This window comes from Pipistrellus hanaki, assembly GCF_964339955.1.
Source record: "Pipistrellus hanaki genome assembly, chromosome: 15".
Lineage (NCBI taxonomy): Eukaryota > Metazoa > Chordata > Mammalia > Chiroptera > Vespertilionidae > Pipistrellus > Pipistrellus hanaki.
Window position 1 is genome coordinate 49348624 of NC_140517.1, and position 27608 is coordinate 49376231.

The window sequence follows — 27608 nt, forward strand, 5'->3', positions numbered from 1 at the left end:
GACTCCTTTAGACCAGCTCTATGTAAAAAAACAACAACAACAACAACAACAACAAAACTCTTTTAACTGCCCTGATGGGTGTGTGGTGGCATCCCCCGAGGTATGGGGTTGCATGAGCTTCCCTGGACTTGGGGTGCAGTCAGCTGGGCCCCAGGAGGCAGACCCGGGAGGCAGGGCAGTGGGGTGGGCCAGGCCCAGAGCAGGTGACAGGGGCGTCTGAGATCCTTCCCTCGGGATCCCAGAAAGCAGCTGGGAAGGTGGGGTCCAGGGGGCAAAATGGGGAGGGGGTAGGGGACCCCAGTATGTGTGCGTGGGGGTGGGAGGCGGCATCAGACCTGAGAATAAACCTGGATGCAGAGAACACCAGAGGGAGGGGCGTGAACTCTGGGAAAATGGCCTGAGCTGAGCACCTGCAGCCTCTGTGAAGGGGTGTGGGAGGAGGGCTGTGGAGAACCTGCAGAGAAGGGAGAGCAGGGAAGGAGTGGGGCGGGGCCCGGAGCCAGGGGAGGGTCAGACCTGGAGCCAACCCCTGTGACCTGAGACAGAGATAAGAGGAGAGGCCCCTCACCACTGAGAGACCCATCACCACTGAGAATCCTGCGATTTCAGGGGGAAGAGGGAGAACAGCCCTGAAGGACTATCTCAGGGGGGCGGGGAGGGAGAAGGGGGACAGGGCTGGTGCAGGGGGGGGAACTGGTGTCCTGGGCTCCAGCTTGAGCCTCCAGGTACTCAGGGAGCTCCCTGCTTGCTCCCTGGGGTGCCCTCTCTCCAGGGGGATCACTTGTGTCTATTCCTGTGGTCCCCGTGAAGCCCTGCTGGCTGACCCAGGCTTCAACCAGAATCACCACCAGGATCAGCAGGACCACGCACGCCAGGCCCAGGCAGATGCTGTTCTCCACACTGTAGTCCTGGGAGGCGGGGCCTGGAAGCAGAGGGCAGGGGTCACTGACAGGTGGACTCCCTCAGGCCAGGCCAGGCCCTAGGAGGCAGGAGCCCATGCCCAGCAGAGCCCTGAAGAGGGGACGCCCCAGGCTGAGGTCCCCCATCCCCAGCCCAGCCTCCAAGTGGGGGAGCAGAGGTTCCAAGGGGCTCTGTGAAGGGGGCGGAGCAAGCACTGAGCACTGGGTTGGTCTGCTCTCCCCCAAACAAAGAGGCCCCAGTGACTCACCCGCCCTGGAGGTGAGCTCCAGGGGGATGTGCTGGGGTGCAGAGAGGGGACTGGGAAAAAGGCAAGAGAAGGGGGAAGCGCAGAGTGCCCCCATTCTGCAGCCAGAGATGTTGTATTTGTTAACACTTGTCTCCTGATCTTCCCTGTGTCCCTGGCAAGGTGCTCCCTGCCAGCCCCTGGGGTCCCCTGGAGAATCTGGTGATGGGCATGAGGAAGGGGCAGGGGCAGAAGGCCCGCTGTGCTCCATCCATCCCTTTGAGGGTGATGACTCTCCCTGAATCCTTGATTGTGGTCCTGCATTGGGGTCATCATGGGAAGGATCCTTAACTAAACACAGGGACAAGGAGGGGACAGGACTGGGCTCCTCACCTGAGATCTGGAGATCCAGGGCGTTACTGGGGTATGACCACACCTGGGGTCTGTCCCTGTAATAGCCATAGCATCTGAATTTCCCCTTGTGGCTGGCAGTCACGGGGCCTACATCAAACAGGGCCAGGAACTTCCCATTGGGCTGTCCCTGTGATTCCACGGTCCAGGAGATCCTGTGATCTTCTTCCTTAGTCAGAATGAACTTGTCAAACCCCTCCACTGAATCACACTGAAATCTCACACTCCCTCCTGAGGTCACGACAGGGCCGGGCAGGGCTGAGAGGCTGGGTTTCCTGTAGGATCCTAGGAGAGGAGGAGGCAGTGTGTAAAATGGGGCTCACAACACCCTCATGGCCCCCAGGGCTGGACTGTGTGAGGGAGACTCCCTGAGAGCAGACCCCATTCCTGAGGGCAGAGCCTGAGGCTAGGACCCCTGAGTGCCCCCTCACCTTTCGTCACCACCAGCTTCAGGGCTCCACTGCGCACTGACCAGCCAACAGGAGTAACAGTATAGTAACAGCGATATATCCCTGCATGGTCCGGTTGTATGTGTTCGATGGAGAAATTGGCCTCGTTCCCGGGCTTCAGTGGAATCTGTCTGTCCCAAGGCACTGGACTTCCCTCTTTATCCAGACGGTACTCCTCAGCCCCTGGAGTCCCCTGGCACCAGAAGGTCACGGGGCTCCCCCAGGGGACCACAGGGCCTGGGTCAGCCCAGAGTGTGGGTTTGGGGAGGGTCGCTGGAAGGAAATCAGAGGCTGGGTCACAAGACATTCCTATCGCCCCGCTTCCAGCTCTCAGCCACGAGCATTTCAGATGTCCTTAATTCATCAGCCCAGAACTGCTGTTCACCACCCCAACTTCCCAGGGGGTGGCCCTTGTCCCCAGGGAGGAGTGATACCCGGAACACCTGGGGAGACTCACCTGCCTGCACTGGGGTCCAGATTCCCACACTCAGCCCTGGAAGAGAGTCCCTGTGAGAGATTTGCCCTGAACCCAAGCAGCGCCCTCCTCCCCATGAGCCTCCTGAGTCCTGGGGTCCTGACAGAGCAGGGCTCCCCTCCCACCCCCATCTCACCGAGGCAGAGCAGGGCCCTGAGGGTGCGGGTCATGGTGTCTTCTCCATCTGGTCCTGAGTGTGCAGATGGAGCCCATGGCGCTATCAGTACAAACGCACAGGATGTGGCCACTGGGAGGCTGGCCCTACTGGTCTCGTGTTTGTCACCCTGGCCATGTCAGCAGCCCCAAGAAAGGGGAACAAGGTTTCCCTAATGGTGAGGCTGTGGTTTGCGTGACCAATCAAAAAGCAGACTCACAACCTGGTAAGCCGCCCCTTGTAGGCAAGGTGGTCCAGGGCACATCCTTCCCTGTCAGAGCCTCCCCGACGGAGTCTCCTTTCTCCTCAGCCCGTCCATCAGCACCGCCCTGGGGTCCTCACCATGGACAGTGCCACCTGGGCCCTGGAGACGCTTCAGGAAGACCTGGGCCCCTGTGGCCTGCAGAGCTCAGATCAGCAGGGACACACTCACCCTCTCCCTGTGCAGCTCAGGGCGATGTCCCTGTGACAGTGAGCACAGAGGGGAATAAGAAAGGAAATCTGATTCTTCTCCTGAGTCCACTTATCTATTTTGTGGGTGGGCATTGGAATAGCCTGGTTTGTTTTTGTTTGTTTTTGCAACAGCATCTACCCGCCTTCCTGGGGAACAAGCCCCACTCAGTGCTGCTCCTCATGCCTCGGACAGCATTCTCTTCCTCATTCTGGGGTCCTGCATGTAACTTTTAGGGTATTTTTTTTTTTATAGGTTAGATTTGTATTTTTTTAAATATATTTTATTGATTTTCTTACAGAGAGGAAGGGAGAGAGATAGAGAGCTAGAAACATCGATGAGAGAGAAACATCGACCAGCCGCCTCCTGTACATCCCCTACAAGGGATGTGCCCACAACCAATGTACATGCCCTTGACAGGAATCGAACCCGGGATCTTTTAGACTGCAGACCAACGCTCTACCACTGAGCCAAACTGGTTTCGGCTTGAGGTGTATTTTTTAAAGAAATAGATGGCCTTTATGTCTGATGCACGAAGATTTGTGCAAGAATGGGCCCCCTTTGCTCTGGCCAGAGCTGCCTTTCCACCTTCCCAGGCTGCCCAGAGGCCCAGAGTGGCTGGGGTGGTTGAGAATGACTAACCATCACCTTGGCAAGGACACAAGCATCCCGCCTCTCCACTCAGTGCCATCTTTCTTGGCTGGTGGGCATGGCAAAGGTACAGCCAATTAGCATGTTACCCTTTTATTAGTGTAGAGTCGCCTCTGATCCCTTGTCCTGGACAATAGCATCTTATCTATAGGTGCCCCTCCCCCTAAATGTATACATACACTTAGGATAATTATAAAGGCCACGTTTATTAAAATTCCTGCTTTCGTTTTCACCATTGAGCCATCCGCTGTAACAGTGTGAATGCATTTAAGGGAGACCTTGTTTGTGTCCTTGCTGGGGTCAGAGGGGTTACAGGTGGCCTGGTTCCTGTTCCTGGTTTGTGGGAGAAAACTAGTTGCTGTTCACCTTCAGCCAGGTGACGATGTGAGAGGGCCGCCCTGTCAGGCCCTGTGGTAAAGACAAATGCTCATCCCAGCCATGCCAGCACCCTTGTCTGCTTTGCAGACCAATCAATACCACTGACAATGTTGATGTTTTTAAATATGTTTTTATTGATTTCAGAGAGGGAGAGAGCAAGTGAGAGAGAAACATCAATGAGAGAGAATCATGGATTGGCTGCCTCCTGCAGGCCCCACACTGGGGAACAGCCCAAAACCCAGGCATGTGTCTGACCAGGAATTAAACCACGACCTCCTGGCTGATAGGTCAATGCTCAACCACTCAGCTATGCTGGCTGGCCACTGATAATATTTCTGAAATGCAGGGTGTCTCCACAAAATGCATACACACTGTACCAGCTGAGAGCTCCCTTTTGAAAATGAGTTGTGTTTTAGCCCTAGCCAGTTTGGCTCTGTGGATAGAGCGTGAGCATTGGCCTGCAGATGGAAGGGCCCCGTGTTCCATTTTGGTCAAGGGCACATGCCCGTGTTGCGGGCATCAAGAAGGCAGCTGATCAATGATTCTCTATCATCATGGATGTTTCTCTCTCGCTGTCCCTCCCCTTCCTCTCTGAAATCAGTAAAAAGAAATATTTTTTAAAAATGTATTTTAATGAACTCTGCCTTGATATGACTCACAGTGTGTGGATACATGGCTGGGGTCATCCTCCACGTAGACATAGTCCTTTGCAGGAAAACACAAATGAAAGTTCCCCAAGCAGACTGGAAACCACAAGAAAGAACAGACAGGACAGCAACGCCAAGCAGCACTGGTGCCCGGGGTCAGCAGGGGTGTTGCTGGAGGTTCCCACTCACATAGCCATGGTGAGGGGCCCCCGGTTCTCACAGGGAGGGAGGGTTGGGGCTTTGGTGCAGATTGGCAGCTATGGGGTCCCCCACCTTGTGTTTGTGAAAAGTCTTTGGGCTAGCTCTGCTCACTGACACCCCCTCCACGGTCAGCCCTGAGTCACGTGTGTGTGTGTGTGTGTGTGTGTGTCTCTGTGTGTGTGTGTGTGTGTGTGTGTGTGTGTAAGAGAGAAACAGACTGATTGCCATTTTCGTGTGACAGGAGTGTGTGTCCTACAGGGGAGCAGGAGGCCAAAGCGCCCCATCCTCGCCTTGCCCTGCCCCGAGCAGATGCTAGGTCTGAAAGGTTGGGTACCAAGAAGCCAGGGAGGCCACAAGTATCCCCAACCACACACTGTCAGCCTGACTCCCAAGTGAGTCCCAGAAGGTCTGCGAAGGAAGAGTCTTCCAACAAGAATGGATGCCCTGCCCTAACAGGTTTGGCTGAGTGAATAGAGCGTCAGCCTCTGGACTGAAGGATCCCAGGTTCCCCTCCAATCAAGGGCATGTACCTTGGTTGCAGGCACATCTCCAGTAAGGAGTGTGCAGGAGGCAACTGATCAATGTTTCTCTCTCATTGATGTTTCTAAGTCCCTCTCCCTCTCCCTTCCTCTCTGTAAAAAAATCAATAAAATATATTAAAATTTTTTTCAAAAGAATGGATGCCACATGAAGTAAGCCAGTCATAGGAAGACAAGTGTCACGTGATCTCCAGGGATCTCTTGAGCAAAATAAACAGACAGACAAACTAGGTCCAGAGACATGGAAGCACGGGACAGGGTCACAGATCTAGGGGGGAAGAGATTAACCCAGGAGCTTACATGCACATATGCATAACCCATGAACACAGACAACTGCAGTGAAGGCCTAGGCTGGGGGTTGGTGGTGGAGACATGTGTTGGGTGGAGAGGGTCAATGGGGAGGAAAGAAACACATCTATAATACTTTCAACAGTAAAGCAAAATTTAAAAAAAATTAATTCTCACCTGAGGATATTTTTTCCATTGATCTCTAGAGTGGAAGGGAGGGAGGGTCGGTAGAGAGATCTGAGAGGGAGTGTGTGGGTGGCGGGGAGCATGAGTAAGAGAGAAAAGTCGAAGTGGGAAAGACACATTGATCAGTTGCCTCCCGCACTTGGTTGTCTCCTGACTGAGCCCTGACCGACCCGGGCTGGGGATCAAACTAACAACCCAGATTCATGCCCTTGATCAGGAATCAAAACCGAAGGCCTTTAGTCCACAGGCTGATGCTCTACCTACTGAACAACATCAGCTAGGGCTGTGGTCGGCAAACTCATTAGTCAACAGAGCCAAATATCCACAGGACAACGATTGAAATTTCTTTGGAGAGCCAAATTCTTTAAACTTGAACATCTTCTAACACCACTTCTACAACATAGACTTGCCCAGGCCGTGGTATTTTGTGGAAGAGCCGCCCTCAAGGGGTAAAAGAGCCGCATGTGTCTTGTGAGCCTCAGTTTGCAGACCGCCGAGCTAGGGCATTATTGACGTGTCTATTTCTCTCCGCCTCCCTTTCTCTTTCTGAAGCCAATATAAACATATAAAATTTTTTTTTAAAGAGGAAAGATAAAATAACATTATGTGTGTGTTCACTTATTTCCACCTGTTCCTCTTTCACGGTGAAAACCAGAAACCCACAGAAACAGTCACCTCCGATGTGTGGGGGGACAGGGTGAAGAGGACAGAAGGGATCATCCAATCTCAACGTGCCATCCCATGCTGCTGTCACTTCTGAAACCTAAAAATAGTTTACATAGCCCAAGACCCAGCCACATCATAGACCCAGCGACATCCTGGGAAAATCACACACTGACATGACTATGAACAAGACATGGAGCGGGGTGGGGGGGGGGGAAGAGAGAGAAAATAAAAGAGAAGTAAAGAAGAGGGACCTATAGGAATTAGTTAGGAGTTAGCTTTTCACAGGAGAAGTGCAGGTATAACATAAATGACCCTGTGATGTCACAACTGGTGGGAACTCCCTGATACCAAGTGGTCCCCATGGAAGGAAAGCCCTGTAGCCCTGGCCTTGCTTCCTAAGTATGATTCCCACTAAAAGGAACCCAAAATGTAGGGGACAAGATGGCCCCTGGTCCAGGGCAAGAGGAGAGAGAGAGAGAGAGAGAGAGAGAGAGAGAGAGAGAGAGAGAGAGAGAGAGAGAGAGAGAGAGAAACAGAGAGATTGGTTGCCTCCCACATTCACCCCAAATTGGAGATGGAGCCTGCAACTCAGGAACGTGCCCTGTATGGACTGAGGGTGTGAGGGTATGTGCAGAGGGACCTTGATTGGGGACTTATAACCTAATAGACAGAGAGCCTGGGTTCATCTGTAAAGTAATCCCGGTGTTTAAAATCTTAGAACACATATACTCATGTGGACAGGAGGTTCCGTTTCTCTTGAGTTTCCTTCCCAAGGCCTGTGCTAAGTGATGCGGGAGGTGACTCAGCGGTGAATCCAGCCAGCAGACCTGATAAGCAGGGTTCCGCCAGCCCACCCCACCAGGAGTCCAAACATCATCTCATCCTTGTTATCTCATCCTCATTATCTCATCAGCATCCTCTCATCAGCATCATCTCCTCGCCTGGGGACCAAGGACAGTAGCTGAGGTCTGCGGACCCCCAGCCTGCATGTAGCTAGATTAGGTTCCCAGCCCCACCACAGCCCTGTCCCCTCTAGAACCCTCCCCCTGTGCCTGGCTGGAAGGCAGGACTTGAAGCTGTAAGCGCCCAGTCTTCTTGGCTGGCTGGCCTCCTCAGTAAACATCTGTATCAGTCAACCCTGCCTTCGGGATTGGACACAGCTGCAGGCGGCCCGAGCCAAACCCGGGGTTTCCTGGTAACAGGTAACAGCCCTTCAGTGCACAGGCCTGCGCTCTGACCACAGAGCCACAGGGGCCAGGGCCGCCTGGTCTCCCTTCTCCTCTAGAAGCTCCATGAGGCACTGCCAGTCAGTGGGGACATCTCAGCGGGCGCAGCGGGAAGCTGAAAGGACCTCCTGTGGCCAAGCTTGGGGAGCTGTGCACCAGAACTCACAGGGTGTGTGTGTGGGGTGGGGGGGAGCCCGCCCCCCCTGAGCTCTGGGCAGGATGTGGGCACCGCTCAGGCAGCCGGGTGCTGGAAGCGCCCTCCTCCCAGGACTGACTTGGAGTCTGCAGCAGGGAGGGGGCAGCTCCTGAGATGGAGCAAAAGAGCTTCCCCTCTGTCTCCCTTCTGTGCTGGTGACAGTGCAGGGCCAGGGGAGGGGCCAGAGGAATGGACAGGGGAGGAGCCTGGGATAGGGGAGGGGCCAGAAGATAGTGGGTTGTCAGAGGAGGGGCAAGGGGAGGGACAAGGGAGGGCACTGGGAATGGGACAGAGGAGGGACAGGAGAGGAAATAGGGGAGGGGCCATGGGGTGTGGACAGGGGAGGGGAAAAGGGAGGGACAGGGGGGAGGACATAGGGAAGGGGCCATGGGGTGTGGACAGGGGAGGGGAAAGAGGAGGGACATAGGGGAGGGCATAGGGGAGGGGCCATGGGGTGTGGAAAGGGGAGGGGAAAGGGGAGGGACGAAGGGGAAGACATAGGGGAGGGGCCATGGTGTGGGGACAGAGAGTCACCCTGCCCACCCCTGTCCATCTAGGGATGAGGTGAGAGAGGACTACTGGTCAGTCCTCTGTCTGCATCCCAGCCCAGCTTGGTCCCAGCGTAGGTACCGCCCATCCACGTGGCTGTGTCCTGCGTCCTGCAGATCCTGGGACCCAGGCCACCGCTGGCCTCTGGCTCTGGAGGTGGGTTGGGGTTTGGAGGAAATGTCAGGGGGGGAGGGAAGGAGGTCAGAGGCCATAAGGAACACGCAGGCAGCCCTGGTTTGCAGAAGCTTGGGAGCGTCCTGAGACCTCCGTGTGTCCGGGGCCAGCCTGGCACCAGCCTGTGGCTCACAGCAACAAGGTTCTGGGGCCCCAAGTTCCCACCTGCCCAGGCTGGTGTGGGTCAGTTCCTAGCATCCTCCTGCGGAGTGAAGGGTCCCGGGTTGGATTCTGGGCAAGGGCACATGCCCCAGTTGCAAGCTGGATCCTCAGTGGGGGAAATGTAGGAGGCAGCTGATCAATGATTCTCTCTCATTGATGTTTCTATTTCTCTCCCCCTCTCCATTCCTCTCTGAAATAAATATACATATGAAGAAGAAGAAGAAGAAGAAGAAGAAGAAGAAGAAGAAGAAGAAGAAGAAGAAGAAGGAGGAGGAGGAGGAGGAGGAGGAGGAGGAAGAGGAGGAGGAGGAGGAGGAGGAGGAGGAGGAGGAGGAGGAGGAGGAGAAGGAGGAGAAGGAGGAGGAGGAGGAGGAGAAGGAGGAGGAGTAGGAGGGGGAGGAGGAGAAGGAGGCGGAGGAGAAGTCGGAGCCAGGCCTCCCTGCGCTGAGAGCAGGCTGCATGCCTACGGAAGATCCAAGACAGACCCCAATCCGTGTCTGTCCGGCCCCTGGAGATCCCGCGCTCTGTGCCTGAGCCTCTTCCTCCATCTGCGAAGCCAGCATCCAGGTGAGCTCTTCTGCCAGCTCCGTGGGACCCTGGGGCGCTGCCTCCCTCCTCCACGCAGGAAGGGCTCGCGCTGACCTGGGCACTGGGAGCCCTGCAGGTGGATGAAGGGTCCAGGGAGGAAGCCCCTCCCACGCTCCCCTCCCCGCCCCCACGCATGCGCACCCTAGTAGTATGTCAGGACCAATGGGTCCTCCCTTAACTTTGAAGACCAGCCTTGCACATCCCCACAGCCGGTGCTAGGTTTGGCATCCCTACCCAGGGGCTTAAGGACTCCCCAACCCTCCACATCCTTCTGATTAAAAAAAAAAAAAATTGTTAATTGATTTCAGAAAGAAGAAGGGAGAGGAGAGAGAGAAAGAGAAGAAGAAATGTCAATGATGACAGGTAAACATTGACTGGCCTGTGCCCTGATCAGGAATCAAACCCTGACCTCCTCCTGGTTCCCATAGGCCAACACGCAACTACTGAACCACACCGGCTAGACTTCCTTTAAAAATATATATATATTTTATTGCGTTTTTACAGAGATAAAAAGAGAGGGATAGAGAGTTTGAAATATCGATGAGAGAAAGACATCAATCAGCTGCCTCCTGCACATCTCCCACTGGGGATGGGCCCGCAACCAAGGTAGGTGCATGCCCTTGACCGGAATTGAACCTGGGACCCTTCAGTCCGCTGGCCGACGCTCTATCCGCTGAGCCTAAACGGTTTTGGCAGATTTCCCTTTTTTATTGTTTTAAAATATATGTTTTTTAGTTTTTACAGAGAGGAAGACACAGGGATAGAGTTATAAACATTGATGAGAGAGAATCATCCTTTTTTTTTTAAGGTTTATTTAAAATTTATTTCTTTTCCATGACCACTGCCGCACAATATATTGAGTCAAGTGGGTGGCATAGGGATTAGACATGGCTGTGCATTAAGAAGTGATTCCCCGACTGCTTTAGACCAGCTCTACGAAAAAAGCAAACAAACAAACAACAACAACAACAACAACAACAAAACTCTTTTAACTGCCCTGATGGGTGTGTGGTGGCATCCCCCGAGGTATGGGGTTGCATGAGCTTCCCTGGACTTGGGGTGCAGTCAGCTGGGCCCCAGGAGGCAGACCCGGGAGGCAGGGCAGTGGGGTGGGCCAGGCCCAGAGCAGGTGACAGGGGCGTCTGAGATCCTTCCCTCGGGATCCCAGAAAGCAGCTGGGAAGGTGGGGTCCAGGGGGCAAAATGGGGAGGGGGTAGGGGACCCCAGTATGTGTGCGTGGGGGTGGGAGGCGGCATCAGACCTGAGAATAAACCTGGATGCAGAGAACACCAGAGGGAGGGGCGTGAACTCTGGGAAAATGGCCTGAGCTGAGCACCTGCAGCCTCTGTGAAGGGGTGTGGGAGGAGGGCTGTGGAGAACCTGCAGAGAAGGGAGAGCAGGGAAGGAGTGGGGCGGGGCCTGGAGCCAGGGGAGGGTCAGACCTGGAGCCAACCCCTGTGACCTGAGACAGAGATAAGAGGAGAGGCCCCTCACCACTGACAGACCCATCACCACTGAGAATCGAGAGATTTCAGGGAGAAGAGGGAGAACAGCCCTGAAGGACAATCTCAGGGGGGCGGGGAGGGAGAAGGGGGACAGGGCTGGTGCAGGGGGGGGAACTGGTGTCCTGGGCTCCAGCTTGAGCCTCCAGGTACTCAGGGAGCTCCCTGCTTGCTCCCTGGGGTGCCCTCTCTCCAGGGGGATCACTTGTGTCTATTCCTGTGGTCCCCGTGAAGCCCTGCTGGCTGACCCAGGCTTCAACCAGAATCACCACCAGGATCAGCAGGACGACGCACGCCAGGCCCAGGCAGATGCTGTTCTCCACACTGTAGTCCTGGGAAGCGGGGCCTGGAAGCAGAGGGCAGGGGTCACTGACAGGTGGATTCCCTCAGGCCAGGCCAGACCCTAGGAGGCAGGAGCCCATGCCCAGCAGAGCCCTGAGGAGGGGACGCCCCAGGCTGAGGTCCCCCATCCCCAGCCCAGCCTCCAAGGGGGGGAGCAGAGGTCTCCAGGGGGCTCTGTGAAGGGGGCGGAGCAAGCCCTGAGCACTGGGTTGGTCTGCTCTCCCCCAAAGCAGAGAGGCCCCAGTGACTCACCTGTCCTGGAGGTGAGCTCCAGGGGGAGGGTGCTGGGGTGCATAGAGGGGACTGGGGAAAAGGCAAGAGAAGGGGGAAGCGCAGAGTGCCCCCATCCTGCAGCCAGAGATGTTGTATTTGTTAACACTTGTCTCCTGATCTTCCCTGTGTCCCTGGCAAGGTGCTCCCTGCCAGCCCCTGGGGTCCCCTGGAGAATCTGGTGATGGGCATGAGGAAGGGGCAGGGCAGAAGGCCCGCTGTGCTCCATCCATCCCTTTGAGGGTGATGACCCTCCCTGAATCCCTGATTGTGGTCCTGCATTGGGGTCATCATGGGAAGGATCCTTAACTAAACACAGGGACAAGGAGGGGACAGGACTGGGCTCCTCACCTGAGATCTGGAGCTCCAGGGCATTACTGGGGTGTGACCACACCAATGGGCTGTCCTTGTAATAGCCATAGCATCTGAATTTCCCCTTGTGGCTGGCAGTCACGGGGCCTACATCAAACAGGGCCAGGAACTTCCCATTGGGCTGTCCCTGTGATTCCATGGTCCAGGAGATCCTGTGATCTTCTTCCTTAGTCAGAATGAACCTGTCAAACCCCTCCACTGAATCACACTGAAATATCACACTCCCTCCTGAGGTCACGACAGGGCCGGGCAGGGCTGAGAGGCTGGGTTTCCTGTAGGATCCTAGGAGAGGAGGAGGCAGTGTGTAAAATGGGGCTCACAACACCCTCATGGCCCCCAGGGCTGGACTGTGTGAGGGAGACTCCCTGAGAGCAGACCCCATTCCTGAGGGCAGAGCCTGAGGCTAGGACCCCTGAGTTTCCTCTCACCTTTCGTCACCACCAGCTTCAGATGTCCACTGCGCACTGACCAGCCATCAGGAGTAACAGTATGGTAACAGCGATATATCCCTGCATGATCCAGTTGTATGTGTTTGATGGAGAAATTGGCCTCGTTCCCGGGCTCCAGTGGAATCTGTCTGGCCCAAGGCACTGGACTTCCCTCTTTATCCAGACGGTACTCCTCAGCCCCTGGAGTCCCCTGGCACCAGAAGGTCACGGGGCTCCCCCAGGGGACCACAGGGCCTGGGTCAGCCCAGAGTGTGGGTTTGGGGAGGGTCGCTGGAAGGAAATCAGAGGCTGGGTCACAAGACATTCCTATCACCCCGCTTCCAGCTCTCAGCCACGAGCATTTCAGATGTCCTTAATTCATCAGCCCAGAACTGCTGTTCACCACCCCAACTTCCCAGGGGGTGGCCCTTGTCCCCAGGGAGGAGTGATACCCGGAACACCTGGGGAGACTCACCTGCCTGCACTGGGGTCCAGAGGCCCACACTCAGCCCTGGAAGAGAGTCCCTGTGAGAGATTTGCCCTGAACCCAAGCAACACCCTCCTCCCCATGAGCCTCCTGAGTCCTGGGGTCCTGACAGACCAGGGCTCCCCTCCCCCTCCCATCTCACCGAGGCAGAGCAGGGCCCTGAGGGTGCGGGTCATGGTGTCTTCTCCATCTGGTCCTGAGTGTGCAGATGGAGCCCATGGCGCTATCAGTACAAACGCACAGGATGTGGCCACTGGGAGGCTGGCCCTACTGGTCTCGTGTTTGTCACCCTGGCCATGTCAGCAGCCCCAAGAAAGGGGAACAAGGTTTTCCTAATGGTTAGGCTGTGGTTTCCGTGACCAATCAAAAAGCAGACTCACAACCTGGTGAGCCGCCCCTTGTAGGCGAGGTGGTCCAGGGCACATCCTTCCCTGTCAGAGCCTCCCCGACGGAGTCTCCTTTCTCCTCAGCCCGTCCATCAGCACCGCCCTGGGGTCCTCACCATGGACAGTGCCACCCGGGCCCTGGAGACGCTTCAGGAAGACCTGGGTCCCTGTGGCCTGCAGAACTCAGATCAGCAGGGACACGCTCACCCTCTCCCTGTGCAGCTCAGGGCATTGTCCCTATGACAGTGAGCACAGAGGGGAATAAGAAAGGAAATCTGATTCTTCTCCTGAGTCCACTTATCAATTTTGTGGGTGAGCATTGGAATAGCCTGGTTTGTTTTTGTTTGTTTTTGCAACAGCATCTACCCGCCTTCCTGGGGAACAAGCCCCACTCAGTGCTGCTCTTCATGCCTCGGACAGCATTCTCTTCCTCATTCTGGGGTCCTGCATGTAACTTTTAGGGTATTTTTTTTTTTTTGATAGGTTAGATTTGTATTTTTTTAAATATATTTTATTGATTTTCTTACAGAGAGGAAGGGAGAGAGATAGAGAGCTAGAAACATCGATGAGAGAGAAACATCGACCAGCTGCCTCCTGTACATCCCCTACAAGGGATGTGCCCACAACCAATGTACATGCCCTTGACAGGAATCGAACCCAGGATCTTTTAGACTGCAGACCAACGCTCTACCACTGAGCCAAACTGGTTTCGGCTTGAGGTGTATTTTTTAAAGAAATAGATGGCCTTTATGTCTGATGCACGAAGATTTGTGCAAGAATGGGCCCCCTTTGCTCTGGCCAGAGCTGCCTTTCCACCTTCCCACGCTGCCCAGAGGCCCAGAGTGGCTGGGGTGGTTGGGAATGACTAACCATCACCTTGGCGAGGACACAAGCATCCCGCCTCTCCACTCAGTGCCATCTTTCTTGGCTGGTGGGCATGGCAAAGGTACAGCCAATTAGCATGTTACCCTTTTATTAGTGTAGAGTCGCCTCTGATCCCTTGTCCTGGACAATAGCATCTTATCTATAGGTGCCCCTCCCCCTAAATGTATACATACACTTAGGATAATTATAAAGGCCACGTTTATTAAAATTCCTGCTTTCGTTTTCACCATTGAGCCATCCGCTGTAACAGTGTGAATGCATTTAAGGGAGACCTTGTTTGTGTTCTTGCTGGGGTCAGAGGGGTTACAGGTGGCCTGGTTCCTGTTCCTGGTTTGTGGGAGAAAACTAGTTGCTGTTCACCTTCAGCCAGGTGACGATGTGAGAGGGCCGCCCTGTCAGGCCCTGTGGTAAAGACAAATGCTCATTGCAGCCATGACAGTGCCCTTGTCTGCTTAGCAGACCAATAAATGCTACTGATAAAGTTGTTTTTTTTAAATATGTTTTTATTCATTTTAAAGAGGAAGGGAGAGGGGGAGAGAAAAACATTCATGATGAGAGAGAATCATGGATTGGCTGCCTCCTGCAGGCCCCACACCAGGGAACAGCCCAAAACCCAGGCATGTGTCTGACCAGGAATTAAACCACGACCTCCTGGCTGATAGGTCAATGCTCAACCACTCAGCTACGCTGGCTGGCCACTGATAATATTTCTGAAATGTAGGGTGTCTCCACAAAATGCATACACACTGTACCAGCTGAGAGCTCCCTTTTGAAAATGAGTTGTGTTTTAGCCCTAGCCAGTTTGGCTCTGTGGATAGAGCGTGAGCATTGGCCTGCAGATGGAAGGGACCCGTGTTCCATTTTGGTCAAGGGCACATGCCCGTGTTGGGGGCATCAAGAAGGCAGCTGATCAATGATTCTCTGTCATCGTGTATGTTTCTCTCTCTCTGTCCCTCTCCCTTCCTCTCTGAAATCAGTGAAAAGAAATATTTTTTAAAAATTTATTTTAATGAACTCTGCCTTGATATGACTCACAGTGTCCGGCCCCCCTGAGCTCAGCGCAGGATGCTGGCACAGTGCAGGCAGCCGGGTGCTGGAAGCGCCCTCCTCCCAGGACTGACTTGGAGTCTGGAGCAGGGAGGGGTCAGCGCCTGAGATGGAGCAAAAGGAGCTTCCCCTCTGTCTCCCTTCTCAGCTGATCACAGGGCAGGGCCAGGGGAGGGGCCAGAGGAATGGACAGGGGAGGAGCCTGGGATAGGGGAGGGGCCAGATGATAGTGGGTTGTCAGAGGAGGGGCAAGGGGAGGGACAAGGAAGGGCACTGGGAATGGGACAGAGGAGGGACAGGAGAGGAAATAGGGGAAGGGCCATGGGGTGTGGATAGGGAGGGAACAGGGGAGGGACATAGGAGAAGGCATAGGGGAGGGGCCATGGGATGGGGACAGAGAGTCGACCTGCCCACCCCTGTCCAGCTGGAAGTGAGGTGAGAGAGGTCTAGTCAGTCCTCTGTCTGCATCCCAGCCCAGCTGGGTCCCTGTGCGAGTACTGCCCAGGCGCGCGGCTGGGTCCTGCAGATCCTGGGACCCATGCCCTGCCAGCTGGCCCCTGGCTCTGGAGGTGGGTTGGGGTTTGGAGGAAATGTCAGGGGGTGGGGGGAAGGAGGTCAGAGGCGATAAGGAACATGCAGGCGGCCCTGGTTTGGAGAAGCTTGGGGGCATCCGGAGACCTCCGGAGACCTCCATGTGTCCGGGGCCAGGCTGGCACCAGCCTGTGGCTCACAGCAACAAGGTTCTGGGGCCCCAAGTCCCCACCGACCCAGGCTGGTGTGGGTCAGTGCATAGAGCATCCTCCTGCGGACTGAAGGGTCCCGGGTTCGATTCTGGTCAAGGGCACATGCCCCAGTTGCAAGCTGGATCCTCAGTGGGGGAAATGTAGGAGGCAGCTGATCAGTGATTCTTTCTCATCATTGATGTTTGTATTTCTCTCCCCCTCTCCATTCCTCTCTGAAATAAATATACATATGAAGAAGAAGAAGAAGAAGAAGAAGGAGGAGGAGGAGGAGGAGGAGGAGGAGGAGGAGGAGGAGGAGGACCAAAGGGTCTGCCCTTAACTTTGTTGTTAATTGATTTCAGAAAGAAGAAGGGAGAGGAGAGAGAGAAAGAGAGGAAGAAATATCAATGATGACAGGTAAACATTGACTGGCCTGTGCCCTGACCAGGAATCAAACCCTGACCTCCTCTTGGTTCCCATAGGCCAACACTCAACTACTGAACCACACCAGCTGGACTTCCTTTTATATTTTATTGATTTTACACAGAGAGGAATTGAGAGGGACAGAGAGTTAGAAACGTCGATGAGAGAGAAACATCGACCAGCTGCCTCTTGCACATCCCCCACTGGGGATGTGCCCGCAACCAAGGTACATGCCCTTGACCGGAATCGAACCGGGGACCTTTCAGTCCGCAGGCCGACACTCTATCCACTGAGCCAAACCGGTCCCGGCTGGACTTCCTTTTAAAAAAAATATATTTTATTGAGTTTTTACAGAGATAAAAAGAGAGGGATAGAGAGTTAGAAATATCGATGAGAGAAAGACATCAATCAGCTGCCTCCTGCACATCTCCCACTGGGGATGTGCCCACAACCAAGGTGCATGCCCTTGACCGGAATTGAACCTGGGACCCTTCAGTCCGCAGACCGACGCTCTATTCGCTGAGCCTAAGCGGTTTGGGCAGATTTCCCTTTTTTTATTGTTTTAAAATATATGTTTTTTAGTTTTTACAGAGAGGAAGACACAGGGGTAGAGTTATAAACATCGATGAGAGAGAATCATCCTTTTTTTTTAAGGTTTATTTAAAATTTATTTCTTTTCCATGACCATTGCCGCACAATATATTGAGTCAAGTGGGTGGCATAGGGATTAGACATGGCTGTGCGTTAAGGAGTGATTCCCCGACTCCTTTAGACCAGCTCTACGAAAAAAAACAAACAAACAAACAACAACAACAAAACTCTTTTAACTGCCCTGATGGGTGTGTGGTGGCATCCCCCGAGGTATGGGGTTGCATGAGCTTCCCTGGACTTGGGGTGCAGTCAGCTGGGCCCCAGGAGGCAGACCCGGGAGGCAGGGCAGTGGGGTGGGCCAGGCCCAGAGCAGGTGACTGGGGCCTCTGAGATCCTTCCTGCAGGATCCCAGAAATCAGCTGGGAAGGTGGGGTCCAGGGGGCAAAATGGGGAGGGGGGAGGGGACCCCAGTATGTGTGCGTGGGGGTGGGAGGCGGCATCAGACCTGAGAATAAACCTGGATGCAGAGAACACCAGAGGGAGGGGCGTGAACTCTGGGAAAATGGCCTGAGCTGAGCACCTGCAGCCTCTGTGAAGGGGTGTGGGAGGAGGGCTGTGGAGAACCTGCTGAGAAGGGAGAGCAGGGAAGGAGTGGGCGGGGCCTGGAGCCAGGGGAGGGTCAGACCTGGAGCCAACCCCTGTGACCTGAGACAGAGATAAGAGGAGAGGCCCCTCACCACTGACAGACCCATCACCACTGAGAATCGCGAGATTTCAGGGGGAAGAGGGAGAACAGCCCTGAAGGACAATCTCAGGGGGGCGGGGAGGGAGAAGGGGGACAGGGCTGGTGCAGGGGGGGGAACTGGTGTCCTGGGCTCCAGCTTGAGCCTCCAGGCACTCAGGGAGCTCCCTGCTTGCTCCCTGGGGTGCCCTCTCTCCGGGGGGATCCCTTGTCTCTATTCCTGTGGTCCCTGTGAAGCCCTGCTGACTGACCCGAGCTTACACCAGAATTGCCACCAGGATCTGCAGGACCATGCCCGCCAGGCACAGGCTGATGCTGCTCTCCACCTTGTAGTCTCGGGAGGCAGGGCCTGGAAGCAGAGGGCAGAGGTCACTGACAGGAGACACCAACCTGCCAGGCCAGGCCCTAGGAGGCAGGAGCCCATGCCCAGCAGAGCCCTGAGGAGGGGATGCCCCAGTCTGAGGTCCCCCCTCCCCAGCCCAGCCTCCAAGTGGGGGAGCAGAGGTCTCCAGGGGGCTCCTGTGAAGGGGGCGGAGCAAGCACTGAGCACTGGGTTGGTCTGCTCTCCCCCAAACAAAGAGGCCCCAGTGACTCACCTGTCCTGGAGGTGAGCTCCAGGGGGAGGGTGCTGGGGTGCACAGAGGGGACTGGGAAAAAGGCAAGAGAATGGGGAAGCGCAGAGTGCCCCCATCCTGCAGCCAGAGATGTTGTATTTGTTAACACTTGTCTCCTGATCTTCCTTGTGTCCCTGGCAAGGTGCTCCCTGCCAGCCCCTGGGGTCCCCTGGAGAATCTGGTGATGGGCATGAGGAAGGGGCAGGGGCAGAAGGCCCGCTGTGCTCCATCCATCCCTTTGAGGGTGATGACCCTCCCTGAATCCCTCATTGTGGTCCTGCATTAGGGTCATCATGGGAAGGATCCTTAACCAAACACAGGGACAAGGAGGGGACAGGACTGGGCTCCTCACCTGAGATCTGGAGCTCCAGGGCATTACTCGGGTATGACCACACCTGGGGTCTGTCCCTGTAATAGCCATAGCATCTGAATGTCCCTCTGTGGCTGGCAGTCACGGGGCCTACATCAAACAGGGCCAGGAACTGCCCCCTGGGCTGTTCTTGTGAGTCCAGGGTCCAGGAGAAATTATAAGCTCCTTCCTTAGTCAGAATGAACCTGTCAAACTTCTCCACTGAATCACACTGAAATCTCACACTCCCTCCTGAGGTCACGACAGGGCCGGGCAGGGCTGAGAGGCTGGGTTTCCTGTAGGATCCTAGGAGAGGAGGAGGCAGTGTGTAAAATGGGGTTCACAACACCCTCATGGCCCCCAGGGCTGGACTGTGTGAGGGAGACTCCCTGAGAGCAGACCCCATTCCTGAGGGCAGAGCCTGAGGCTAGGACCCCTGAGTTTCCTCTCACCTTTCGTCACCACCAGCTTCAGAGGTCCACTGCGCAATGACCAGCCATCAGGAGTAACAGTATAGTAACAGCGATATATCCCTGCATGGTCCAGTTGTATGTGTTTGATGGAGAAATTGGCCTCGTTCCCGGGCTCCAGTGGAATCTGTCTGTCCCAAGGCACTGGACTTCCCTCTTTATCCAGACGGTACTCCTCAGCCCCTGGAGTCCCCTGGCACCAGAAGGTCACGGGGCTCCCCCAGGGGACCACAGGGCCTGGGTCAGCCCAGAGTGTGGGTTTGGGGAGGGTCGCTGGAAGGAAATCAGAGGCTGGGTCACAAGACATTCCTATCACCCCGCTTCCAGCTCTCAGCCACGAGCATTTCAGATGTCCTGAATTCATCAGCCCAGAACTGCTGTTCACCACCCCAACTTCCCAGGGGGTGGCCCTTGTCCCCAGGGAGGAGTGATACCCGGAACACCTGGGGAGACTCACCTGCCTGCACTGGGGTCCAGAGGCCCACACTCAGCCCTGGAAGAGAGTCCCTGTGAGAGATTTGCCCTGAACCCAAGCAGCACCCTCCTCCCCATGAGCCTCCTGAGTCCTGGGGTCCTGACAGAGCAGGGCTCCCCTCCCCATCCCATCTCACCGAGGCAGAGCAGGGCCCTGAGGGTGCGGGTCATGGTGTCTTCTCCATCTGGTCCTGAGTGTGCAGATGGAGCCCATGGCGCTATCAGTACAAACGCACAGGATGTGGCCACTGGGAGGCTGGCCCTACTGGTCTCGTGTTTGTCACCCTGGCCATGTCAGCAGCCCCAAGAAAGGGGAACAAGGTTTTCCTAATGGTTAGGCTGTGGTTTCCGTGACCAATCAAAAAGCAGACTCACAACCTGGTGAGCCGCCCCTTGTAGGCAAGGTGGTCCAGGGCACATCCTTCCCTGTCAGAGCCTCCCCGACGGAGTCTCCTTTCTCCTCAGCCCGTCCATCAGCACTGCCCTGGGGTCCTCACCATGGACAGTGCCACCTGGGCCCTGGAGACGCTTCAGGAAGACCTGGGTCCCTGTGGCCTGCAGAGCTCAGATCAGCAGGGACACGCTTACCCTCTCCCTGTGCAGCTCAGGGCATTGTCCCTGTGACAGTGAGCACAGAGGGGAATAAGAAAGGAAATCTGATTCTTCTCCTAAGTCCACTTATCTATTTTGTGGGTGGGCAATGGAATAGCCGTTTTTTGTTTTTTTTCTTCAACAGCATCTACCCGCCTTCCTGGGGAACAAGCCCCACTCAGTGCTGCTCCTCATGCCTGGGACAGCATTCTCTTCCTCGTTCTGGGGTCCTGCATGTAACTTTTAGGGGCTTTTTTGATAGGTTAGAGGTGTATTTTTTAAAGAAATAGATGGCCTTTATGTCTGGTGCACGAAGATTTGTGCAAGAATGGGCCACCTTTGCTCTGGCTAGAGCTGCCATTCCACCTTCCCATGCTGCCTGCAGGCCCAGTGTGGCTGGGATGGTTTGGAACACCTACATCGTCACCATGGTGAGGACACAAGCATCCCACCCACCCCCAGCCACTGCATAGTCACCCACCATCTTTGTTGTGTTAATTTGCATACTCACTCCTGATTGGCTGGTGGTCGTCATGGATGTATAGGTCAATTAGCATGTCACTCTTTTATTAGTGTAGGCAGTGAGTGCTTTTCGGGGGAGACCTGTGTTTGTGTCCTTGTTGGGGTCAGAGGGGTTGCAGGTGGCCTGGTTCCTGGTTGGTGGGAGAAAACCAGTCACTGTTCACAGTCAGGCCAGTTGATGTGAGGGGGCCACAGTGTCAGGCCCTGCACTGAAGACAAATGCTCGTCACAGCCATGCCAGCGCCCTTGTCTGCTTAGCAGACCAATAAATACTACAGATAAAGTTGTTTCTTAAAAATATGTTTTTATTGGTTTTAAAGAGGAAAAGCATCCATGAGGAGAAAGAATCATGGATTGGCTGCCTCCTGCAGGCCCCACACTGGGGCACAGCCCACAACCCAGGCATGTGCCCTGACCAGGAATTGAACCTTAGCCTATTGGTTCATAGGTCAACACTCAACCACTGAGCCACATTGGTTGGCCACTGATAATATTTCTGAAATGCAGGGTGTCTCCCCAAAATGCATACACACTGTACCAGCTGAGAGCTCCCTTTTGAAAATGAAATGTATTTTAGCCCTAGCCAGTTTGGCTCAGTGGATAGAGCATGAGCATTGGCCTGCAGATGGAAGGGCCTTGGGTTCGATTTTGGTCAAGGGCATATGCTCCGGTTGGGAATGTGCAGAAGGCAGCTGATCAATGATTCTCTGTCATCATGGATGTTTTTCTCTCTGTATCCCTCTCCCTTCCTCTCTGAAATCAATGAAAGAAATATTTTTAAAAAAATGTATTTTAATGAACTCTGCCTTGATATAACTCACAGTGTGTGGATACATGTCTGGGGCCACCCTCCACGTAGACATAGTCCTTTGCAGGAAAAGAGAAATGAAAGTTCCCCAAACAGACAGGAAAACACAAGAAAGAACAGACAGGACAGCAACACCAAGCAGCACTGGTGCCCGGGATCAGCAGGGGTGCTGCCGGAGGTTCCCACTCCCGTAGCCACGGAGAGGGGCCCCCAGTTCTCACAGGGAGGGAGGGTCAGGGCCTCGTGGTAGGTTGGAAGCTGTTTTGCCCCCAAACTTGCCGGTGCCGCTTCTCCTTCTCCTTGATGAGGAGTCCCCACAGCTGATGCAGGTTGGCCAGCCTCTGTGCAATGGTCTCAGTATTCAGGTTTCTGCTGTCAGTGACGTTGCTCTGACTCATCTCAGAGTTTTGAAGATGTTGTCCATGCAAGGCTGGTGCTGTTGGATTTCCTTCTGGAGGGTCTGATTTTTCTTTATACTCCCAAGCTTTGGAAGGTCTTAAATTCCCATGTTTTACTCCAAGCTGCTACTACACTTTGCTCTTTCCTTAATTTTTGCTTTCTGCATGTGCTTCACTGGAGCATCTTTTTACCTTGCAATTGTAGTTACCCGAACTCAGGCCCTGCATTGGGTGCCACATGTGCCACCTCAGTACAGCAAGGGTGAACCTGAGGAGGGACGGTGAAGGACTGAAGAAAAGACAGACAAGAAAATGCAGTGGGGATCCGTGGATCTCCCCTGCCTGGATGAGGACACAAAAGACCCGTGTGTGTGTGTGTGTGTGTGTGTGTGAAAGAGAGAGAGAGAGAGAGAGAGAGAGAGAGAGAGAGAGAGAGAGAGAGAGAGAGAGGGAGAGAGAGAGAGAGAGAGAGAGGGAGGGAGGGAGGGAGGGAGGGAGGGAGGGAGGGAGGGAGGGAGAGAGAGAGAGAGAGAGAGAGAGAGGGAGGGAGGGAGAGAGAGAGAGCATGAGGCCAACGAGCCCCATGTCTGCCTCCCCCAGCCCAGAGCAGATGCTAGGTCTGAAAGGAGCCAGGGAGGCCACAATGATATTTATTGATCAGCCGATCAATATTTCATAGTCTGGTTAAAACAAGGGTAGATTAAGATGTATACAATTGTTCTTGTTTTGGCAACACTTGCTGAACCTCCCACAGTCAATTAATAACTTAGAGAGGAATTAGGGAGGACTATCTGGTCAGGCTTAATTATGCTGGGAGAGCTCTGTCCTCCAGGCTGGGACTTATTTATGACCCTTCCATAGGTCAGTCCACGGTTTAACCATAGAGACACTCCCTACACCAAGCATCCTATGCACATGGATTCTCTTGTCCTTGAATCACAGTATGGGAGCGTCTGTCTTTCCTGGGCTACAGTGTGAGCCTGCTGGCCTTCTGGCAACCCCCTGCTGGCGCCCTGGGGTGCCCTCTCTCTGGGGTGTGGGGGGGGGCTCCCTTGTGTCTATTCCTGTGGTCCCTGTGGGGCCCTGCACTGGCTGAGCCCAGATTCCACCAGAATCGCCACCAGGATCAGCAGGACCACGCCTGCCAGGCCCAGGCGGATGCTGTTCTCCATCTTGTAGTCCCTGGAGACCGGGCCTGGAAGCAGAGGGCAGGGGTTACTGACAGGGAAACACGACCCAGCCAGGCCAGGCCCTAGGAGGCAGGAGCCCATGGCCAGCAGAGGTCATAGCTCCAAGTGGGGGGGCAGAGATCTCCAAGGGGCTTTTGTGAAGGGGGCGGAGCAAGCTCTGAGCACTGCGTTGGTCTGGGCTCCCCCAAAGCAAAGAGGCCCCAGTGACTCACCAGACGTGGAGGTGAGCTCCAGGGGTAGGGTGCTGCGGTCCACAGTGGGGCCTGAAAAAAAGGCAAGAGAAAGATGAATGGCAGAGTGCCCACATCTCCCAGCTAGAGATACTGTATTTGTTAACACTTGTCTCCTGATCTTCTCAATGACCCAGGAAAGGGGCTCCCTGCCAGTCCCTGGGGCCCCTGGAGAATCTGTTGATGGGCATGAGGAAGGGGCAGGGGCAGAAGGCCCGCTTGCTTCAACCATCCCTTTGAGGGGTGTATTGCCCTGTGGATGACCCTCCCTGAAGCCCTCATTGCAGTCCTACATTGGGGACCTCCTGGGAAGGATCCTTAACCAAACTCTGGGACAAGGAGGGACAGGACTGGGCTCCTCACCTGAGACCTGGAGCTCCAGGGCGTCACTGGGGTGTGAGCACACCTCGGGTCTGTCCCTGTAGCAGCCATAGCATCTGAACGTCCACCTGTGGCTGGGGGTCACAGGTCCCACAAGGAACAGGGCCTGGGACTGCCCACTCGGCTGTTGCTGTGAGTCCAGGGCCCAGGAAAGCCTTTGATCTCCTTCCTTAGTCAGAAGGAACCTGTGAAATCTTTGCCCTGAGCCACACCGGAGGGTCACGTTCCCTCCTGAGGTCAGAATAGGACTGGGCAAGGCTGAGAGGCTGGGTTTGGTGGAGACTCCTAGGAGAGGAGGAGGCAGCATGTTAAATGGGCTCACACCTCCTTCATGTCCCCCAGGGCTGGGCTGTGAGAGGGAGAGTCCCTGAGAGCAGACCCCCTTCTTGAGGGCAAAGCCTGAGGCTGGGACCCCTAAGTGTCCTCTCACCTGTCACCACCAGCTCCAGGGGGTCACTGTGATCTGACCAGTCAGTGTGGCTGTGATAGTAGCAGTGATATCTCCCCGCATCACGCTCTGTCATGTTTGTGATGTAGAACGTTGCTTTGTTCCCAGGCTCCAGTGGCTTCTGTCTTTCCCATGGTAATGGGATTCCCTCTTTATACAGAAGGTACTCCTCAGCCCCTTTGGTTGCCTGACACCAGATGGTCACGGGGTTCCCCAAGGGGATCACAGATCCTGGCTCGGCCCAGAGGGTAGGCTTGGGGAAAGGCCCTGGAAGAAAATTAGAGGCTGGGTCACAAAACATTCCCACCCCCCAGTTCCCAGCTGTCTGCCCCGAGCATCTGCGATGTCCATCATCCATCGGCCCGGAAGCTGTTCACCACCCCAATTGTGGCCCTTGTCCCTAGTGCGGAAGGGGACCTGGAACACCTGGGGAGACTCACCCGCCAGCACTGGGGTCCTCAGGCCCACACTCAGCCCTGGAAGAGAGTCCCTGTGAGAGATTTGCCCTGAACCCTGAGCAGCACCCTCCTCCCCATGAGTTTCCTGAGTCCTGGGGTCCTGACAGAGCAGGGCTCCCCTCCCCCTCCCATCTCACCGAGGCAGAGCAGGGCCCTGAGGGTGCGGGTCATGGCACCTTCCGGATCTGGTCCCGAGTGTGCAGATGGAGCCCATGGCGCTGTCAGTAAAGACACACAGGGTGGGGCCACCGGGAGGCTGGCCCTGCCAATCTCTTGGTTTTCATGGTAGCCACATTAGCAGCCCCAAGTAAGGGGAACAAAGTTTTCCCAGCAGTCTGGCTGTGGTTTCCATGACCAATCAGGAAGCAGACACGCAACCTGCTGAGTTGCCCCTTTAAGCTGTGGTGGTCCAGGGCACTTCCTTTCCTGTCAGAGCCTCTCCCACAGGGTCTCCTTCCTCCTCAGCCCATCCATCAGCACCTCCCTGTGGTGCCCTCCATGGACAGTGCCACCAGGGCCTGGAGATCCTTCAGGAAGACATGGGTCCCTGTGGCCTGCAAAGCTCAGATCAGCAGGGACACGCTCACCCTCTCCCTGTGCAGCTCAGGGCAATGTCCCTGTGACAGTGAGCACAGAGGGGAATAAGAAAGGAAATATGATTCTTCTCATGAGTCCACTTATCTTTCTTGAAATAGCCTTTTGTTTGTTTGTTTGGTTGGTTGGATGGTTGGTTGGTTGGTTGGTTTGTTGGTTGGTTTGTTTTTTGCAACAGCATTTACCCGCCTTCCTTGGGAGCAAGACTGACTCATTGCTACTCCTCATGCCTCAAACAGCATTCTCTTCCTTGTTCTGGGGTCCTGTATATAACTTTTAGGGGATTTTTTTTACAGAAGTATATTTTTTAAAGAAAAAGATGACCTTTATGTTAATACTAGAGGCCTGATGCAAGAAGATTTGTGCAAGAATTGGCCACCTTGGCTGGGGCCAGAGCTGCCTTTCCACCTTCCCATGCTGCCCAGGGGCCCAGAGTGGCTGGGGTGGTTGGGAATGACTAAATTGTCACCATGGTGAAGACATAAGCATCTCGCCCCACCCCAGCTCATTTGGTGCCATCTTTGTTGGGTTAATTTGCATACTCACTCCTGATTGGCTGGTCGGCATGGCGAAGGTATGACCAATTAGCATGTTACTCTTTGAGAGAGAGATGTTTTGAGAGAGAGATGCATGTTACTCTTTTATTAGTGTAGATTGACCTCCGAATCCCTGCCCTGGACAATAGCATCTTATCTATAGGTGCCCTCCCCCCCCCTCAAATGTATGCACACTCTTAGGATAATTATAAAGGCCACATTTAATAAAATGCGTGCTTTCGTTTTCAGGATTAAGCCATCCGCTGTTACAGTGTGAGTGCTTTTAAGGGAGACCTGCGTTTGTTTCCTTGTTGGGGTCAGAGGGGTGGCAGGTGGTCTGGTTCCTGGTTCGTGGGAGAAAACTAGTTGCTGTTCACGTGCAGGCAAGGTGACGATGTGAGAGGGCCACAGTGTCAGGCCCTGTGGTGAAGACAAATGCTCGTCACAGCCATGCTAGCGCCCTTGTCTGCTTTGCAGACCAATCAATACCACTGATAATGTTGATGTTTTTAAATATGTTTTTATTGATTTCAGAGAGGGAGAGAGCGAGAGAGATAGAAACATCAATGAGAGAATCATGGATTGGCTGCCTCCTGCAGGCCCCACACTGGGGCACAGCCCACAACCCAGGCATGTGCCCTGACTAGGAATTGAACCTTAGCCTACTGGTTCATAGATCATCACTCAACCACTGAGCCACGCTGGCCAGCCACTGATAATATTTCTGAAATGAAGTGTGTCTCCCCAAAATGCATACACACTGTACCAGCTGAGAACTCCCTTTGGAAAATGAAATGTATTTTAGCCCTAACCAGTTTGGCTCAGTGGATAGAGTGTGAGTATTAGCCTGCAGATGGAAGGGTCCGGCGTTTGATTCCGGTCAAGGTTACCTGCCCAGGTTGGGGGCATGCAGAAAGCAGCTGATCAATGATTCTCTGTCATCATGGATGTTTCTCTCTCTCTGGCCCTCTCCCTTCCTCTCTGAAATCAATGAAAAAAATATTTTTTAGAAATGTATTTTAATGAACTCTGCCTTGATATGACTCACAGTGTGTGGATACATGTCTGGGGCCACCCTCCATGTAGATATAGCCCTTTGCAGGAAAAGAGAAATGAAAGTTCCCCAAACAGACAGGAAAACACAAGAAAGAACAGACAGGACAGCAACACCCAAGAGCACTGGTGCCCAGGACCAGCAGGGGGTGTTGCCGGAGGTTCCCACTCACGTGGCCACAGAAAGGGACCCCTTGTTCTCACAGGGAATGAGTGTCAGGGCTTCCGGGCAGGTTGGAAGCTGTGGTGTCCCCCACCTTTTGTTTGTCGGGGAGGTGCGCTGGGTGAGCTCTGCTCACTGACACCCCCTCCATGGTCAGTCCTGAGTCACATGTGGTGTCTGTGTGTGTGTGTTTGTGTGTGTGTGTGTGTGTGTGTGTGTGTGTGAGAGAGAGAGAGAGAGAGAGAGAGAGAGAGAGAGAGAGAGAGAGAAACAGATTGATTGCCATTTTCGTGTGGCACAAGTGTGTGTCCCACAGGGGAGCAGGAGGACAGTGCACCCCATCCCCACCTCACCCAGCCCAGAGCAGATGCTAGTTCTGAAAGGATGAGTACCAAGGATCCAAAGAAGCCACAATGATCCCCAACCACACGCTGTCAGCCTGACCCCCAAGTGAGTCCCAGAAGGTGTGTGAAGAAAGAGACTTTCAACAAGAATGGATGCCCTGCCCTAACCAGTTTGGCTCAGTAAATAGAGCATCAGCCTCTGGTTTGAAGGGTTTCAGGTTTGATTTCAGTCACGGGCATGTTCCTTGGTTGC

At 54.5% G+C, this 27608-nt stretch overlaps 3 protein-coding genes and 1 long non-coding RNA gene across 6 annotated transcripts in view; all 4 read right to left on the reverse strand.

Annotated features, from left to right (window-relative positions):
* LOC311633912 (leukocyte immunoglobulin-like receptor subfamily A member 6) overlaps nt 1–24529 on the reverse strand; it is a 54214-nt gene extending 29685 nt beyond the window's left edge. Inside the window, exon 1 of the mRNA XM_084906918.1 lies at nt 24190–24529. Within this exon, the coding sequence (XP_084763044.1) occupies nt 24190–24508 (319 nt within the window). The 5' untranslated portion in view covers nt 24509–24529. The remainder of the gene's footprint in view (nt 1–24189) is intronic.
* Nucleotides 2206–2690, reverse strand: LOC311633679. Its single transcript, XR_014796996.1, has 3 exons — nt 2616–2690; nt 2462–2497; nt 2206–2277 (listed from the first exon to the last, which is right to left on the reverse strand). It is a non-coding gene; the product is annotated as an uncharacterized lncRNA (long non-coding RNA).
* Nucleotides 10905–13206, reverse strand: LOC311633622 (leukocyte immunoglobulin-like receptor subfamily A member 5). Its single transcript, XM_084906565.1, has 5 exons — nt 13079–13206; nt 12925–12960; nt 12450–12740; nt 12001–12303; nt 10905–11383 (listed from the first exon to the last, which is right to left on the reverse strand). The coding sequence occupies exons 1-5, from the start codon at nt 13110–13112 to the stop codon at nt 11067–11069; spliced, it is 981 nt and encodes a 326-aa protein (XP_084762691.1). The 5' UTR covers nt 13113–13206; the 3' UTR covers nt 10905–11066.
* Nucleotides 17074–19895, reverse strand: LOC311633637 (leukocyte immunoglobulin-like receptor subfamily A member 5). 3 transcript variants are annotated; one of them, XM_084906601.1, is made up of 6 exons: nt 19777–19895; nt 19623–19658; nt 19097–19438; nt 18699–19001; nt 17984–18081; nt 17074–17178 (listed from the first exon to the last, which is right to left on the reverse strand). In XM_084906601.1, exons 1-5 carry the CDS (start codon nt 19808–19810, stop codon nt 17990–17992), a joined length of 807 nt encoding a protein of 268 aa, XP_084762727.1. In that variant the 5' UTR covers nt 19811–19895; the 3' UTR covers nt 17074–17178; nt 17984–17989. The 3 variants fall into 3 exon arrangements, with proteins under 3 accessions (XP_084762727.1, XP_084762726.1, XP_084762728.1); XM_084906600.1 differs by lacking the exon at nt 17074–17178 and having other exon boundaries at nt 17946–18081; nt 19777–19881; XM_084906602.1 differs by lacking the exon at nt 17074–17178 and having other exon boundaries at nt 17946–18081; nt 19148–19438; nt 19777–19880.
* Nucleotides 24530–27608: the final 3079 nt, after the last annotated feature.